This window comes from Lytechinus pictus, chromosome 2 (assembly GCF_037042905.1).
Source record: "Lytechinus pictus isolate F3 Inbred chromosome 2, Lp3.0, whole genome shotgun sequence".
In the NCBI taxonomy this organism is placed as follows: domain Eukaryota; kingdom Metazoa; phylum Echinodermata; class Echinoidea; order Temnopleuroida; family Toxopneustidae; genus Lytechinus; species Lytechinus pictus.
This window is the reverse complement of record NC_087246.1, coordinates 29,952,003-29,971,287: the sequence shown is the minus strand read 5'-3', so window position 1 is coordinate 29,971,287 and position 19,285 is coordinate 29,952,003. Positions and strand designations below refer to the sequence as shown.

General features: G+C 38.4%; 1 protein-coding gene across 2 annotated transcripts in view; it reads left to right on the top strand.

Moving 5' to 3' along the window:
* Positions 1-18,871, top strand: part of LOC129254426 (T-box transcription factor TBX2-like) — a 35,832-nt gene extending 16,961 nt beyond the window's left edge. Inside the window, exons 3-6 of one of the 2 annotated variants that reach the window (XM_064115226.1) lie at positions 5,192-5,338; positions 9,732-9,808; positions 13,496-13,620; positions 15,314-18,871. In XM_064115226.1, the coding sequence (XP_063971296.1) occupies positions 5,192-5,338; positions 9,732-9,808; positions 13,496-13,620; positions 15,314-16,263 (1,299 nt within the window). In that variant the 3' untranslated portion in view covers positions 16,264-18,871. Of the gene's footprint in view, positions 1-5,188; positions 5,339-9,731; positions 9,809-13,495; positions 13,621-15,313 lie in introns of both variants that reach the window. The other variant, XM_054892890.2, reaches the window with a different exon arrangement.
* The last annotated feature ends 414 nt before the right edge of the window (positions 18,872-19,285 follow it).

The window sequence follows — 19,285 nt, the reverse complement described above, 5'->3', positions numbered from 1 at the left end:
ACTCATTTTCAAACAAAATATGTTTGTGTGTTTCATTTCGCTTTCCCCTTTTACACTCCCTTTAGTTTCCTCAGTGTATTCCTCTGTTAATCCCCATTCATAAATAATCATACCACATCACTTAAAATTATCATTGAATTATCTCCAAAATATTTTATCTTTCTAGAGCTTTGTCTATGTAGAGCCACCTTTTACTTTTAGAGCCACATTTTTTTTGGTTATATTTTTTGTTTCCGACACCCATTTTTCCCCGGCCGCAATTCGGCCAGAAGGCGTCAGTGCCACAGATTTGGCTGACAATCCTCGACCCTCTTCTGGTTCCAAACAAGAATTCATGAAACCGTGCTAGGGCAAATGTCGTTTTGAGGGAGAGGTATCGAACTTGACGTTATTCGACTTGTGTCCGATCTCACTACATTTCTCACTTTCTCTTCGGTTTGACGTGGGTTCAAGCGTGTTGCCAGAGTACCTCCCCAAATTATGACCTGTCTCTGTGTCATCGACGTGTTTTATATAAATCCAGCATAACCGTATATTCCCAACCATCCTCGCTAAAACATTTCCCTTTCTAATTCAGCCATATCCAATATAGGCGTAGATTCAGCATGGCCTTGTTTGTCAAAGAGAAACCGGTTTCAAATCTATTTTATCTACCCTTGACATTGATGAAAACATATATACGGCGTGTATAGATTCATTCCAAAATATTTTCTCACAGGGTATCGGTACTAGAAAAAAAAGTATAGTGGATGATTTCTGTGAGCTAAGATTGGCTGATGTACACGAGTCGGTTTGTTCGTGTGTTGTATACACATTTTGCATTATCGTCGCAGCATGTTTTCCTGCATGGGGCGGCGACTCAATGCCAAGGCCAGCCCAGCGGGCCGGGAGGGGACAGGGCTGGATAGCTGCATCACTCTCGTCGTACTCGCAGACCAACTGCTGACTTGTCTCGCTACGGACGTTCGAGTCAAGCGCTACACGCTGTTGTGCAGTATTAGAATTCACCATACAATGATTAGCAAAATCGAAGCGGGGCACCTGGAGTGATTTTAACAAGACGGGGCAACTAGATATGGAACAGAGAGAAAGAGAGAGAGAGACAGAGAGAATGGACGTTGATTGCAAATAGCATCTTGAGAGTTCAAGATCAGTGCCATTAGAAGGATGGGAGATCTGACGGCAGGAAATTATTCGGAATAAACAACAGCATTGCCCTCTTGTCTTAAAGGATTCATTGATAATAATCCCATTCACAGATACCTATTAACGTGATTAATCTCAAGAAATAAAACCCAGTCACTTTTGTTTTCCCAACATTTTGTTCATTTAGGTTATGAGCGCATTCATTCTATTGCATTGCAAAGGACTTACTTTTGTTATATATATTGATTTCTAATAAGTAGATTAATTACTGATAAATAAATCTCTCAGATTTAATACATAAAAATGTTTGAAAAAAGATCCGAAAATGGATTACAGCTTAGTGTTCATAATTATGTACCAAACCTTATACGCCTTGAAGACATTTACCCTGGGATTCTGTTTCGGAGTTACAATAAACTGTTCTAATTATTCACACTATCGGCTGTTTTGGCACGGCTACTTCTGCTCATAGCCTTATTACTTAGATGTCACTCATAATTTTATTCCTAGACATAATAGGAAGCACTTAAGATTGTAACTCTAAAATATTTAGTAACATATTTCTAGCAGAATCCTTCAAACCTGGTGAATAGCTTGATGGTCATTCGGTAGCATCTTGAAGCTGAACTTTGACCTAGGAATCTGTTTCTAGTTCAAGATGAATGTGTGGTCGAAGACTTGCTGAAGATGGTAGAAGGTGTCGATGAGAAAAACAGAACAACGTCTCCATCCATACCATTAACTCTAACTTCAATCGAAAGATCACACTTAACAGTGTTCCAAATAAGGATCAAAGGGATTTTACCTGTTATTCAGCTTGTCTTCTCTTTTTTGTCTGGGAGTTTAGACAAGTTTCGGCCTATATCTTTGCCACAACACAACATATGAACACCAAAACATATGAAGTAATTATTGCCGAGTTATAAGAGGAAACATCATGTGAAATGTATCTCAGAATGATGAAAATAATTATGACCTAGTTTCGATCCCGCATGCGTAATTATAGCCATACAAATTATAGATCTTCTTTAGATCAAGGGGTGAACAATTTGGTTTTAGTGCCTTTCACCATGTTGCATTTTAAACAAATACATGTTAAAGCAGAAAACGTTTTAAATCATTTTTCTTTTCTAAATAAGAGTAATCTATTGTCATCAAAATTTAACTTATACATATCTTTCAAAATACACACACACACACTCACACACACAACATAAACCCCACACGGATACGATATCTCAATACAGTCATGACAGTGCTTGGCGAAAAGGGGCAAACAACTCTACGATAAAACATGCCATGCTTTATGTCTGGTATGGGTCATTGCATGAAACTTACGATCAATTGTGAATCTATTTGGGGGGGGGGGGGTTGAAATCAGTCATATGTCCTGCAAGTAATTGCAAAGTTACAATAAATTGATTGCTGATCTGCTTCTCGCGACAAGGAGTACAGACTGGTTTGCTACTGGTGAGTGTTTCATAAAGCTGTTAAGAGCCACTTTAAGAACAACTGGTGAACCTTTCTTACACCCTAAATGAATGAACATTTAATAGTGAATATCATTTACCACTAGAAAGGATCACCAGTCGTTCTTAAAGTCACTCTTAACTTACGAACAGCTTAATGAAACGGCCCCCAGGAATTATTGATCTATCAATTGTAAAATTACAACGGAAATTTGCAATTGATTGCAAATGTTTTCTTGCAACATCCCCTAAGACCAATTTAAGGATTTGATTTCATTTCCATCTTGATTTCTTTGCATCCCCAAATACAAAGACTTGACTCGTCTTATCCCAATAGCACATCCCCTTTAAGAGAAGAATACTATGGGGATGGTGACAACCCTTTAAATACGAATGTTTTCGGATTGTGCTGCGTCCTGAAGTATAGACTAAGACAAACTTGAGTTTTTGAAGTTCAAAGGTTGTTGAGGTGAGGATGTAGTCCCTGGAAACTTCTCGGAGGTAGACTCGTCTTAACCTTGACCGTATTACAGTCTGGAAGACGTTCAAGACATCTTAAAGGACACCCTTCCACAAAACCATAACATCCTCCTGAACCCCAACAGAACCCGCATCAAAGGGTCACTCGAACATTCGCTTCCTCTTATCAAGAGGAAAAAGATTGTGTCTAATCTCCTGTTAAAATATGTTTTTATCATAACTTAGAGTTCGAAGTCCGTCCTGTGAATCGGGATGGTATAGGAGAGAGAATAGTGACACAGACATGATCAAAGTTCTAATTAGATCACACTCGGAAAGCTTTTTTTTCTTTCTCCTGTTTGCTGAAGATAATTACGCGATTATAATTTCTGACTTACGCGGGAAAGTTATGTTCTTGGTATTTTCGTCAATAATAGTTCGCGAAGGACACCGCGATAATTGATGTTTTTTGTCTTCTCTCTTTGTTTAGTTTTGCTGTGCTTTTTAGCAATGAAAATTGGATGAAAGGGGCAGGCCTGAGGCTTGAAATTCGAAGTTGGTGTTATTTTTCTTTCGCAGAAATGTGTCAACTAGCGAGACATATGTCCTTGTTTGGTGAAAAACGTTGACGATTTTCGCAGCTCGAACAATCGGGTTGGGTCGCAGCCTGCCTATCGAGGGCGCTAAATTTAACCGGCGATGTCTTGCAAAGTGTGGGGTTTCTCGCTGCACAAAATGCGCTCAAAACCATGGTAAAGATGCACGAAGCTGTGCGGTGGAGGTGTCGAAATGACAGGTTTTTTCTTGGTTTTGACACCTTCAGGTTTCTGGCAATGTATGCTTTGTCATTGGGTTTAGGTGTTTAGTTAAAGATCACACCCTCAAATGACGTCCATTTGCATTGTTCAAGCAAGAATACAGACAAAAGCCATATACGGTATGCCCGTTTTCTGTATATTTAGATTATTAAAAATTGTTCATATCGTTTGAATTATTATTAGAAATTTGTTCAAAATCACCTGGTGTCTTTAGTTCAGAGTTGACTAATGGGAATGTCAGTATAATTCTCGCATATACGTGTGTGGGTGGGTGATAGGTTTCTAGAAGCGTATTGAATCAATGGGCTTCTCAAAAGTCTTTGAATTTTGGATCAGTGCCTTGTAGCATGAATTCCCCAAATCTGGTACAGTCGGAAGCAAAAACCCAGAAACTACGACATTAAATGCCCTCAACCGAATCATGACTTGTGAATGTGTAACATTTCCAATGATATGTCGTTAACCCTATATCATAGCGCCCCCCGTTTTAGACATACCACAAATAGGTTTCAGCGAGTCTCATTGTCATGAATTCTGCTTTTACAATTTACTTGCCAATTTTAGAGTGATCGGTGGATGTCATGTCTGTGTCACAGAGGTGACATTTTAAATCTTGAGATAGCAAATGAACAAATCGTGTGATGTTCACGACTTGAAGATCCATTAGATATACTGTAACTGGTGCTAACTATATCTGGCAAATTGTCAATCGTATAAGGTTTCCAAATCATCATTTTCGAGTCGCGTCGATTGTACAAATGACGGCAAATTGTTACATGATTTTGTGATATGTTCCACGCATTATAATCTTGAAAAGAAGTATGAGTTAATTTCGTAACAAGCAGATCCGAACAACTTAAATGATAATTCAGAAAATTTCAAATTTGATCACAACACATTTATGCATGTGTTTTAAAAATGGTTTGAATTTGTATAATTTCATTGCATGTTTGACTTGTTGTTAGATTGTTGCTATAATTGAATTATAATCTTGCCCCTTGTTTCATATATACTTCGCAATGCTTAGCTCGCTTGTAATAAATTGTGTATGAACTAAATCATACCCCGCAGTCCATTGAACTACATTGACTCTAAGGAAAGCGCGATTTTGAAATAATTATACATTATTTAATAAATTTTCAAAACATGGACTGTAGAGGAGAATTAAAGACACTGGAAGATACCAAATTAAATATTGATATCATAAGCAAAATGCTGGTTCTTTTAACCCAAGACCTGGTTAAATATCTGCAGCCGAATTAAATATTTTCCTCTCCCTTTTTCTTCTCTTTCAAGCAGACCATTCTGAATTCGATGCACAAGTACCAACCTCGTTTCCACATTGTCAAGGCCAATGACATCCTCAAGCTTCCCTGGAGCCAATTCAGGACCTTCGTATTCGTCGAGACCGTCTTCATCGCTGTCACTGCCTATCAAAACGAAAAGGTGAGAAATTCTACTTATTCCACCCCCATAAATAAGGAAAACATAATTTTTTTTTCAGGGCACGGAATGCACGGATAATCATGGGGGGAACACAATTATTGATGTAATAAGTGATTGTGGGATTTATGTTAACCTGAACAGAAGTGCACACATGTATCCCTGTCCCTTACTTATGTTTTAAGTGGCCAACATAGCAGCTCTTGATGGTCAATCTCCTGACCACAGGATATTATATGTAAAGAAAGAATTAAGATTCAAGTATTAAATACTGTCAGTGAAGTAAAGTTTTAGGACATATAGGGCACCATCTCCTTAGGATGTAGACGCATGGATATCACTCTCTACTAATAAAAAAATTGGTGGATGTGGTTACAGTGTCGACCCAATGTATTGAATTGCGATAAAAATGTTCTAGTTTAACTGGACTAAAATATACTATTTATCAAATTAGAAATACGTGAAAGATGAGAGGAAAAGTAATAGTGGACTGTATAGCCGATGCAAGCTGTAAACAAGTCGTTTTTATCACTCTCTGGTTGTCACGCGCGGGATTAGCATTTCGTTTAGTATACAGCGCAAACACGCTAATGGTTTTACCCTCATTTCAAATTATTTTAGACAGTTTTTTCTTTAGTTTATCAGGCGATGGGTGATTCCGAATTTGACATGACGTTCCTATTTAGATGATTATGCATTCGTGTTATAATGACATGTCATCCTACCAAATTCCAATCAATTTATCGTGCCTTGAAGACTTTTTTCCATGTTGGTAATTGCGAATTATCTCCACGCCCGCGATTCGAAAGTGAAAAACGCATTTGCATGCATTGGTATTAAGTAGTGATAATGGCAGTGCCACTGTTGGAATAAATAACTTCACCCTCCCGCTATAAACGATTAAATGAAATTGAAAGTGGATTTCGCGCTTCGCGTCATGAGCGATACCAGTTTAATAATTTTTAATTTCCTAGTCGTCGCGGGTTGTGATTAGCCGGGTCTTGCAAACTGGCGCCTCCTACGGGAGGATGACGCCTAAGGGATTTAGCTCTCCATGCTCCATACGCTCATCACTTCATCTCACTTCCATATCCCTTTCTACCAAACACAGATTCCACCTAGATTTATCTGTCTATCAATCCATTTTCATTATATTATCTTCTTGCTTGCTCATAACGAGTTGACTATCTGATTTTTCCTAAAAAACAACACAATTTGAACTTAACCCCTCTACTCTTGGACAACATACATTATGTCAAATTCTCATAATCTTAACAATGGGTTATGCAGATGATTTAAATGTATCACGACCGTAAAGTGTCGCATTACTTCTCTACGCAATATGAATACAAAAAATATCATTTTAAATCCAAGTCATAGAATGTCCTGACAATCATCTACGATAGACGGGGTCTTACGACGAGACATGAAGCTAGAGATTGGGAAGCAAAAATGAGACGGATCAGTAGCAAGCGCCCTCGGATTTATGACATTGGATTATGGAGTAGGACTTGGTCCCCATTATGACCGAATTTTTTTGGGGGGCTGGCTAACCGCACCAAGTCTTGCCATATCTTCTTGGAAGCTGTAATCGAAACAGAAACACAAGATATGCGGTTCAATTTGCACGCCCAATCAACAGTATTTCTCCTTTGACTACAACGAAAGCCCTTTGGGGAATCAATTCTAGAAATAACCCTCTACAAGTGCAGTTGTGACTCCATTAGTACTGTTTGACTGACTTTACGAATATTATATTTCCCAGTTAAGTTATGTAAAAAAAAAAAATAGGTCAGGTTATAAAGCACAAATTAGCACAAGTAATCGATTTTACTTTCCTTTAGCAATAGACATTATTACACCTAATTGCATAATGTTTCTTATAGTGTAATGTAATCATTCAGAAATATCCTTAACACCTTTCTTGCATTGCCGAGCCCGAAACGTTCAATCAAAATGTTTATAGCCCCATCTTACTTCAAATTCAAGAAAAGCATGGGCAAATTAGGGGTTTCGTGCAATATATATATATGTATATATATATTCAAAGGAGGAACATAACTCTAAGTTCCATCCACCAAACATCTCAATTGTATGGTCACCCGTGTGATGCGTCATTCATCGTCATCTGATTATTACTTTGTGAGGATCCAAATTATTCGTTAACTTAGGTTTACTCAAATGGAAGATATGTTTTTGGATATAATACAGTGACTGTATGAAACAGATTGTGACACCTACAATATCGAGAATATTCTCATTATAAAAAAAAAGATCTCACGACGAGTTGCCTAGGTTAAGGTCCTTGGAATTTGCGTCAGTTTCTGTCCATAGTCATATTTGTATATTATTCGGTTTTATGTTTTCTAACTTTGTGATCTTAATGTAAATGTTTTACCTTCATTCAAAAGCAAAGGAGATGGTTTGCCTGAATGACCCCCGTTTGCATACACATTTCATTTTGCTAAGATTCACACATCAAGGAAATGGCCAAAGACATTAAGCAAAAAGAAATAACAGAGGGACGAGGAGTTAAATTGTGTTGCCTTTTTCTGACCGATCGCCACATAAGATAATTTGTATTCAGAGATGGGTGTCGGCTTGGCTCTAAAGGCGGCTATTTGTGTAATGATGCGCAGACGATCTCGTGCTGCTAAATTGTGACACCGTTTTCTCCCTCCCAAACACCCATTTGCGCGCCATGTTGATCGCACTTGAAAGTGACGGAGCTCATTAAAACGTCGCGCGCTCGAGTTGAAATTAACGCATTACGTGTCCACGACGCCGCTATACAGCACTCTTTTCCCCCTTTCCCTCTCATCCAATCCGTCTTCTCTTTTATCTTGTATCTACTCTTAAGAGCTCGTTTTCATGACCAAAAACTTCTTTAAAAACCTTTTGTAAGCTGTATGTTTTGGTCTTACCAGAAACATAAAAACGATATTCAAGTATAAGACAAGCACTTGTGATAATTGAAAGTGGGCGAGTGCCAAACAATACGGAAGCTTCAAGGAGTTGTTTTTGTTTAATCCGTCTCTCCGGCTTTTTCATTTTCTCTCTCTCTTTACCTCTCTCTATGTTCCCCTGTCTCTGTCACGCACCTTTTCTCATCTCATTCTCATACTTATGGGGGTTCTCTATTCAAAGCCAAGCCAACAAATTCATATGTGTGTGAAGACGAGAGAGGAGTGAAAATTATGGAAAGTGTTGCATGGGGACCTTGTTCATTAGATGAAGCAATTTTCTCGTCGGCGCTATCCGCGCCGTCTTCCTCACGCGATCGCGTCGCAAGCTCCGTTTCGGCTTGCCCAATCCTTCGTGTCTGTCTGCCCCAACACCTCCTACTCATGATGTCACTCTCAGGGGAGAATATTCCCGCCGACTGTGTCAGGTAGACATTACTTAGCATTCCGGACTCGATTGCATCTTCTCGCGCGCGCTGCCGCGGCCTGACTCCTTCAAAATGAAAGTAGATTAGAAACTGCGCTGGTGGAGATGGCGATGATTGAACGACTGACTTGATAAATTGGGAGGCGAGGGCGGAGAAAACAAGAAATACAATCTTCCGACGGAAACTTCCCATTCCTGTCGCTTTCCTCCTCTAGCACCCTCCCACTCTCTAAATTATATAAAAATCACGCTTTCTGTATCAGGTTAGGACATATAACTCTCATTACAGGGCAAATAGAAACGTGAAACACTTAAATTATCACCTTTTATCACTTTCCTTTCCTCCACACACCCATAAAGTCTCATGCTGACATCTGTGTCATTCCTTGCTACACACACACACACACACACTCTTTTCTACGACTCCGCAGATATAAACCGATTCTCATACGTTACATCCCCACCAATAATGATTGCTTATAGGGGGAAAAACCTAGCACATTCTGAAGTGTGAGATTCGGCCAATATACGGAGGTGTCACGGAAGCATGTCTTTTTGGGCGTAAAGCAAATTGAAAAAGCGATTGGATTTCGCCGTAAGATATCGCTCGGGAGTCATTTACTGATTCCCAATTCGAGGATATTATTTCAATTACAAACTGAAGTACTGCTAATACCAAACGGGACGAAGTGTGATCCTCGTATCACTTTCAGTCGAAAATCGTTACGATTAACAATAAGGCATTACAAAAGCAGGGGCTGAAATTATGTATTAACCATTCCCCGTACCCCTTCCCAACTGTTCAAGAAATGAAACAAAGAATAACAACAATTGAAGAAAACGAAAGATAGGCCTTGACACGCTTGATAGCACATGCAATTCTTTAAATGTATCCTGACTGTATTTGTAATGATATTATGATACAGAGAGTATGTATGGGCATGTATATTAAATACACTCTAATTTAGAAATGTAATGTATATATTTATTTATTTTCCTTTTCCAGATTACGCAACTTAAAATCGACTACAACCCATTCGCTAAAGGTTTCAGAGATACTGGTGCAGGGAAAAGGGAAAAGAGGTAAGAAAACTTAAAATAAAGATTGAATGAATGATAAAAATATGAGTTGATTTTTGAATGAGACAAACATTTGAATAAAAAGAAAATTAAAATGAAAACTTTAATAATTTAAAAGCACAACAGAGTATGCATGGTACAGGTTAATTTATGAATAAAGCAATGATAAGCACAATTTATTTTGGGTAAAATCTTGATTAAATCATTACGGTATAGAAGTTTTTAAGAATTATTGAGTCTTTTCTAATAAAAGCACCAAGCTACGCCACATATATTCTATTATAAGAATGGTCTTTGGTGTTCAAGGTGGGGGGGGGGGGATTTACCCCCTTACACCAACTGGCAAGTAGGGGAAGGGGGGTAGTAATCATGATAGCTAGGAAAGGGTGGGGGGATCTTATAATCCCTCCTCATGGAACTCGCTAAAATATATATATATTTTTTTTTTTTGGGGGGGGGGTAATTTTATGGCACGAGTGCACAGTTCCCCTTCCTTGGAACCTGCTACAGCAAATTGGTGCAGTTCTATTGTGATTCTTGCCCCCCTCCCCCCACCCCCTGTCACTTCTTATACCACCACCCCTCTTGATAATAGGTGTCAGGATACCCCCCTGATAATGTCCACACAGGAAATTAGCCACAGCTCGTTGGCACACTTAACATAGCAGCCTGTATCCATCTGACCATAATGGGAACATTGGATGAGTAAAACTAACTCACCTATCATAATGAGGGTGCGACGCGTTGCTATGAATCACACGCACTTTTTAACTCCAAATATTGAATGAAAATGACCTCTGCTGACAAAAAAATATGCATGTAGCTGTAATTCATCTATCGATTTCTATATATTTTTTGTTCCTTTTTTCATATTTGTTAATGACAATATTATTTAGAATTGAACCAGATTACAACAATAAGTATGAGCAAATACTTGAATAAAGTAACTATAAAAACAATTATAACAATAACATGATCAGATGATATAAACCCTTTATATTTCTCTGTAGGCTAAGGTTTTCGAGCGTTTTCTTTTTTACACGATTCGGATCATTTTTTAATGGGGATTAGATGAAGGCGATAAATACACTCTTTTCTATGTAATTTCGACTTATACTTAACACGCGCGCACTCTCATTAGCACACACACACACACGCGACACACCCCCACACATCAACTACACAAACTCAATGAAATTCATGTTATGAAATGATGTATTTTGATGTTTTATTTTTCATGTTGCCATGGAACGAATAGTAGATAATTATGAGGGTGTTTTAATACATGACCGCGAGTTACTCGACCAACCACCATGCGAAAGGAAAATAAAAATACAAATGGAATCGAAAAAGTACAGGGAAAGAGCAATCGAGTTTAAGTGTATCTTGTGACTTGATTATGTAATCATTTTTCTTCCGAGTGATAAATCAGCATTTACATTTAGCACAAAAGCATATACCATTCGGAGCCACCTGTAAACAATTAACATTGTCGACACCTCTCATATGATCATTATGGAGAGGGTTGCGGGTTGTGCGTGTGGGTGTGTGTGTGTGTGTGTGTGTGTGCGAGGGTGTGTGTGGAAGGGGTATTTTGCTGGTATAAAATTGAAATATTATCTTCTTGTAAAGTACGACCAAACCAATGGACTAGGATGAATGACCATAATATAAACTTGATACCCCGCCGTCAATAGGAAAATGGTAATGCTAAGTAATAGCCGTACTTTTGATTATGCAAGAAATGAAGTAAATTTTCATTTCTAACGTGGAAAAGATGTTTATGTGCCCCATTTATGCTATTATTATCTCATTAATTAAATACTGGAAGATGATGAGCATTCACAAATTGAATATTCTATAATATTCATGGTTTATAAAAGAAAATACTACAATAGATACAGGTCTCCAACTTATTCAGGTTTGACACCTATTATTTTGCATTAATTGTACTTTTATGATAAATTACCAAATCATTATTGGTGTCTGTATTGGTTATTAATTTATTGTGGGGTTGGTCGTACTTTCAAGAAGTGAATGATTGCTCAAGTGATGGGCCATAGTATGCTGTCTCAGGAGCAGTGATCTGCTGATGAGTTTAATTATATTGAATTATACGGGCTCCCTGTGATCATTATGTAATGACACCAACAACAACAACAAAAACGTTGAAATCATCGAAGCGCCCACCGAAAAGTCTACCTATCGATCGCTCTTACCTTTCTTTGATTCTAACATTACTTTCCTTTTTTTACGACGCAATGTTTTTCGCACTTTAATCCACGCTAACCTATAGTTCACTTGCACTTTTTATTCACTTTAAATTACATACGTACGTGTCACTAGATTTCGTTGTACCAAGGGCACCAGCTATTTCACATTAAAAAAGTACGATCTACAACTAAGATTGGTGTTATTTAGTTTAAAATATGAGTCTTAATGATAATTCCTCAAATAAAAATTGATTTTCTCTATCATCTTTATTATAGTTAACATAACCCCACAGTCGTACATGTAGGCCTATTTCATGACTCTCAATTTTATCCTCTTATTGTCTCATGCTGAATACCGTACAAACATCGAGCCCTTTATCATGCTTATCATGTGTAGTTTGTACAGGAAAGAGGCTGCACTAGTATACATTAATCCAAATCCGATTGTATTGAAGTGTAATTATTGGAATCTCATTGTAATGTATATACGTTTTGTATCCAACCAGGGGAGTGAGAGTTCAGATTTTTATCTGATTTCAGATTTTTTTTTCCAGCTTAATTTCAGCTTATTTTTTGCCTTCCTCTGTACTAAAAGTATGGGAGCTCTTTCTATTTCAGACTTTTTCAACACTCTTCAGCTTTTTTCAGATCTTTTTATTAGTGACCACTCACACCCCTGATCCAACGCTATGTTTAATGAGTACTGCGAATCATTACTATACATTCAACGTCCCCAACGTTTCTCTTCAGAACTTCATAAGTGATTAAAAAAAAGGGTCTTTTAAAAAGACCCATGAAATATCTTCAAGTTTTATGTTTGTCAAATATCATTGCATCATACAACCTGCATATGTGTCCACCATTATTCCATAAGAAAGGATTTAAGAGGGAGATGGGTAAAAGCAGGGTGGCTGATGAAGCACTTTTTGGTGAACGGATGCGAAATACTACACCATTTTACCCCGATTTGTCTCTCTAGTGCACTTGATTACATAACATAAATGGAACACTGGCGCCAGACGAAACCCAGTATATATTCATACATAATTATCGTGTGTGAAGTACTTTCAATGGCAGCGCTGCTTCTTTCGCTTCCTTAATCAATTAAGAATTCGAATTTTGTCCTGGTAGTATACAAAACAATAAAGAGGTGATTGTTTTAATCCTTCTTACAGGTGTGAAAATAGAGGAAAATCAGGAAAGTTGTTGATCAAGAAAATACGATATTTTGATAGAAATGCTAAAAGGGAACACTAACAATACGATTTGTGTATTTGATCTGGTTGGGATTGCGATAATGATGATGGTGGCGTTGGAAGTAATGATGATGATGATGATGATTTTGGGGATTCCGCTGATCAATTGGGGGCGGGCTTTGTCATGGTAATACAAACAAATAATAATGATGTTGCCGCTGATGATTTTGATTTCGTTACCAAGCAACCAACCATTTTTTCTATCTTACCTCCCATTACAGGAAATACATTGGTGCAACTGGTACCTATGAAATCGACCATCGAGACGGCGATGACATCCCAAGCGACCAGGAGACTGAGGCCGCCGAGGTCAGCACAACCAGCAACGACAGACATGACGAAAGAGGTGAGTGTCACGTCATCAATGATGTCACCGGCATCATCAGTCCTAGATTTTTGGGATGAATCGTTATGTATCAGTTTAAGAGATAAACGTTTATCTCCACTTACACATGAATCAATGTATTGTAAATTTTCTGATAATACTTAAAAATGAAAATTGAACTCTTATAATCTCATATTTATAATGTATTCTTCGTCCGAGCAAAATGATTTTGAATATTTAAAACACAGCCATGATAATGGCGTTTCCAATAGATATGTCACTGAAAAGATGAGCTAGATGTTATTTTTTGTCAGTTTAATGATTACTCGAATCACATTTAAGTTATATGGAGGAATAGTTATCAGCTGGAACTTGGTTCAATAACCTTGATCTTCGACAATCGCTAACGGTATAGAGAAAAAACATAGAAAACAACGATTAATAGAGGCAATCTCTCTCCACCGAAATGCCGGGAGTGTATATATATTTCTTTCTTGACTGTTGAAGAAAAGTGGCGACTTTAGATCAATGTTTGTCATTCAAGGAGCCCCGTCTATTCGCAAGATAGGGAAATGGGATTGGGTATAGGTTGGAGAGAAATGATGGAAGGGAGATAGAGAGGGACAGAGAGAGACAGAGAGAGGCAGATAGAGAGGAAGAGAGAAAGAGAGAGGGGGAGAGAGGGAGGGGTGCCAAAGGGAGTTTTGCTGGGAAGCTGCAAAGGATTGCTTCTAAGGACCTTTAAGAAAATAGCAATACATAATAGACACATATCATACATGGCGATGGAACCATGGATATTCTAATTTTCAAAAAAAAGGCAAAGTAAATACAGATAGAGTTAGATAAGAAAGAGGTAAATAATTGAGAAAAATGAGAGAGCCAGAGAACTGAATCATCTCCCAAACGAAGATGCTCTTGTGGTAGCCAGGGTGGCGGCTAGATGTTACGCTCCTCGACACGGAAGACGTAACAAAATGTCTACCGATTCATCATCACCGAGTCCTCTCCTCCCTTACCCATCCTACTCTTAAGAAGCAGGGAAGTGTATGAATGGGACGGTAATGTGGCATGATGGGAGGTTGGGAGACGGGGAAAGAAGATGGTAGAGAAAGTGAGAGAGAGTAAAAGAGAATTGGGGAATCTTGTCAGTTGAGTCTATGAGGAACGGAGTAAACGTTAGCTCATTCATCACCCAGATATGCCCGCGGAGATTTTCACAACTCTGACTTCAAATAGTGACACTCTGCTGGTGGAACACAGACACTTTGTATACACTGTAATATCCACACGCTTCCAAACTCATGAATACCCCCTCCCCTCCCACATCATTAACTCCCCTCCTCTCCCAGTCTCCATCACCTATTTCTTCTATTATTTCTTTGAAACGTCTCTCCTGGCATTTCGCGCCCTTGTAGGGATAGTGATATATATCTTGTCGATGTTAATGAGTTATTTTGGTAGACACAGATAGTGTATATTTTATGAGCTTCTAAATGAGGGGTTGAGCGAAACTCGAAGCTGTCACGATTGCCGCCTCCTCGCGTCAAGCCCAGAGACGGTGTGGGCGACTGGGAGGCGCGCAACGCTGTGTGTTTTGCACCTAGCGTGAAATTTTCTCGCGAGCTAATCGTCTGCAAAGAATTCACAGGATATATGATTTATAACGGGTTTTTCTTTTCCTTCTTTTGTTTTTCTTTCTGTGCCATGACAGGTCATTCGTCACACGAGCTTGCAAGGCTAGCCAGCGAGGGCCGCTTGAACGGACCTGGCCTGAACAAGTGTAAACCCTCGGACATGAAGGAAGGGCCACATGGAAGTTCAAGCTCCAAAGATGACGTGGAGATGAGGGATGTGAGCTGTAAAGACCACGAGAGGAGGATGGAGAGTAAACATAGATTAAGTCAGGATGACAGTTCAATTGACAAGAAAACCGATCACAATGAGCGATCAGATTCGCGGAAAAGTGACGGACCCAGTTCAAGACTTTCTCCTCCAAGTCTACACCTTGGTTCTGCCGGCTCATCCTTCTCGTCATTACACGGTTCCCATCCACCTGTTGTGACGCCAATCTACCCTACACCTCAGCAGTTATTTCTCAATCCCCATGCGCTACATGGTGCTGTACCAGGACTTGGAGCAATGCATCACATGTTACCCCTCCCAAGTAGCTCCTCTCATTCCCCTTCAGGACACCCTAGTTATTTAGACGCCCATCCTTTCGCGTTTGGAGCAGCGCATGCTTCAGGACTCCTTTCCTCGCAAGGTGGCGCCGCCAGCTTTGGCAGTCTCTATTCAGAGGCCGCCGCCCTTAGCTCAATGTATGCCAGCAACCCGTGTACTAGTGCAATATTAAATGGACATCCAAGATTAAGGTTCTCTCCTTATCACCTACCAGTCACCAGCACGACTATGGTCACCACTGCTAACCCTCTAGCCACACCTATCCCATACGAAAGCGCGTTACATTCATCGCTCTCAGCGTTCGGTGGGCCATCACTGCTCACGGCGGCCTCGGCATCCACTTCACCGACATCGTCGTCATCTTCACTTCCAGCCAGTAAAGACGTGCCGACGTCGCCTGCGAGGTCGGTCAGCGCTGCCACGAACGAACTCCAAAGCATACAAAAGATGGTCAGTGGACTCGATAAATCACAAAAATGACTGCCAGATGCGTCATGATGGACAATATATAGACTTTATGTATCAAAGACAAAATATTGTAACGCGGCTAATCGATATTTCATACGTTGCAATTGTTTGTTATCGCAAAATGTCATCTGTAGGTGAAAGAAGGTATTATGACGTTTGCCGCGTGTGAGCAGTAGTGATTTATACATTTCATCGATGTTTTAATCAACCTTTCTGCATTAAAAACTCAGGGTTATTTTTTCTTCTTTTCTTGGTGCAAGCCTAAAAGGCAAAAGAGTTGCCTACACGGAGGCGGTGAGAGAGACAGCTGACGTGTGTAAGAGAATTACGAGATGTACGCCGTCAAACTGACAGGGCGACGCCAGCCGTGTGGTCACGTGACCCAAGCATTTATGAGGAGAAAGCTCACAATCCTTTTGAAAGCTGTGTATTCAGAACACTGTATGAATAGCTCCGTGCTGTATGTATGGAAGTCCATGTGCTAAAAAATCATTGGTTGTGGGTGGGGTTGAATCCGCTGCCATGATATGTAACACCAATCTGGGTAGTCTCTATGAATACATGCCCCCGTGCAAACAATCAGTGTCCTCTTTAAAGTTTTCAATCCCGATTTAATATATAATATATCTGGATTGAGAAGAACATGTGTTCGGGCAATCTTAAAATACGGGGAGTTGTTACCACACACACGATGAACTATCAAGGGCCCTCTGAATTACATGCATCCGATTTAAGTCCTATATTAGAGGCAGTAAATTATCTCTCTTCTGTGTCTACCCCTGATCCATGGTTGGAAGCGCTGACCCGGTGGTCAGATATCATCAAAACATTTTCATCTTCAATTATTATATTACAAGATATTCTCCTTTAAATTCAACTGATATCATTCTGAGAAAAATATAATTTATTAATTCAACAGTTGTGGAAGTATTCAGTAAAACAGGGTATACAATTGCATCACAAGCATTCTTTTGAAATAAAATGCTTAATCCACAATCTAAATATAAAAAAGTGGGCACATAGTCATCATAATGTATTGTATGATAATGAAGTTTCATTCCTGTGAAATATCTAAGATATTAACCATGATTGACAATGGTATGTGTATCTTGCGATTTCAAAGTAGTCCATATACTTGTTTGATTTTGACGACTCGTCAGCCCCTATAAGGCAGTGGGACTTTGGAGCGTCAAGACAAGCGTGATAGGATTACATTTTGATGTTGCCAATTTGATACAGTGTTTAAATTTTCATATCAAGTTTCATCATTTGTAATTCCTGACAGTTGTCAATTGGACTCTACAGTTTATTGTCTTTAAGTCACAATTGACATTTAAATATTTTAGAGAACAATATTGTTCACATTTTCAAGAAAATTATTTTGATTAATATTTCGAAATGATGAACACCATTGTTCAAATATGGAAAAGAGAAATATTCAAAACATTAAGGAGATATAGATGTATATTTGGATGGAGAAACATGTCTTTTTGACAATATTTTCATCTTCAAATCTGTATTCTGTTCATCTGTTTTTTGTATTGGTGTTTTGTGTGTGTTCCATTGGAAGCTTTCAAATCGAAACGAAAACTTGTCGGATTGATGACGTAACAACAACATGAGAAAAACTTCCAAGTATCGGGTTGGATTAAATTCTACCTGACAACTTATGTTGTCATTTTTATCTCTCCTGAAAATTTTTATTTCATGTAAAAAGGTAAATAATTGGAAATCTTTATCACAGTGGCTCTGCTGTAAAAGATTTCCGTTTGTTAAAGAAAGTTGATAGCAGTTTGTAAATTTTGGCCAATTTATCTTGTCTTTAGAAGAAGATTGTGTTTGTCAGTGAGCTTCTCTCCCTAATATAGAATAAGTGTTTGTCGATTTGTACAAAATTAGAGTCGAGTTTTTTGAAAACTCGAGCTTATTTATGTTCTCCTCTATCTGTGCAGCGCTAGTTGTATCTGCAGGATTAATATGCGCTCAAAGATTGTGGATGTAGAAAAGAAAGTTATTTGTTTTTTAAAAGAATACATTATGTACTGTAAATTGATACTTATTTATATGAAATATTGAATATAACATTTGACTTATATTCTTCGTACATTGTGCATTTCAACAGCCTTTATATGGGGGTGTTGCTAGATTTTTCAATGAACAGCGACCTTAAGAAAAGATAAATGGATTTTGTTCGAATACTATACCTGTGCATGGGCCGTCAATAATTGAATGAAATACAACAATCTAAAAATATGGGGGGAAATAAGAAAAGCACACCATCATGGGTCATTTCTGATGTTTTACTCTCATCCATTTTTCTATCATTTCTTAAAACGTCTCCACTCGCTTTTAAATCTAATTTCAAAAAGTTGTACCAACGTGTATGATCCAGTGTAATAATTATTTCTGAATTATGCAATTATTTTAGGTTTTTAGAATTCATAGGGAATATGGATGTAAATTTCGAACAAAATGTATTTCAGTGATCCGTCAATAGTAACTGAGTTTGTGTCTTGGTTGAAATTTGAGAGAAAAAGAAATGAAATGTTGCAATGAAGAAATAAAGTCCAACTCTCGGGATGATCTCCCAAGAATGTGTTCAACTACAGCAAAAAATGAACTTCTTTCTGTTTTACATGATAATTTGTTTAGTGTTCCATACACATGAGATAAAGAGATGTGAAGAAGGCAGAGAGTAAGCGAGAGAGAGAGAGAGATAGGAGATAGGCAGGCAGACAGAGAAAGTTTATGTGTGTAAGTTTATGTAAGAGTGATAGAGACTAATATGAAGGTGCTTTGAAGATACAGAAAATGTTAGGCATGAATGGGAAAGAGAAGGACAAGTTGGAAGAAAAAGAAGGAGAAGAAGGAATTGAAGAAAGATAGAAGAAAAAATACGAGATGATAAGAATAGTGAAGTAGAAAAAAAGGTAAACATTGGTTTATTAAAACTGGAATATCAAAGAAGATATGTGAAAGACAAAATTTTAATAGGGCATTAACCAATTTTAAAAAACTAGAGAGAGATAAGGGG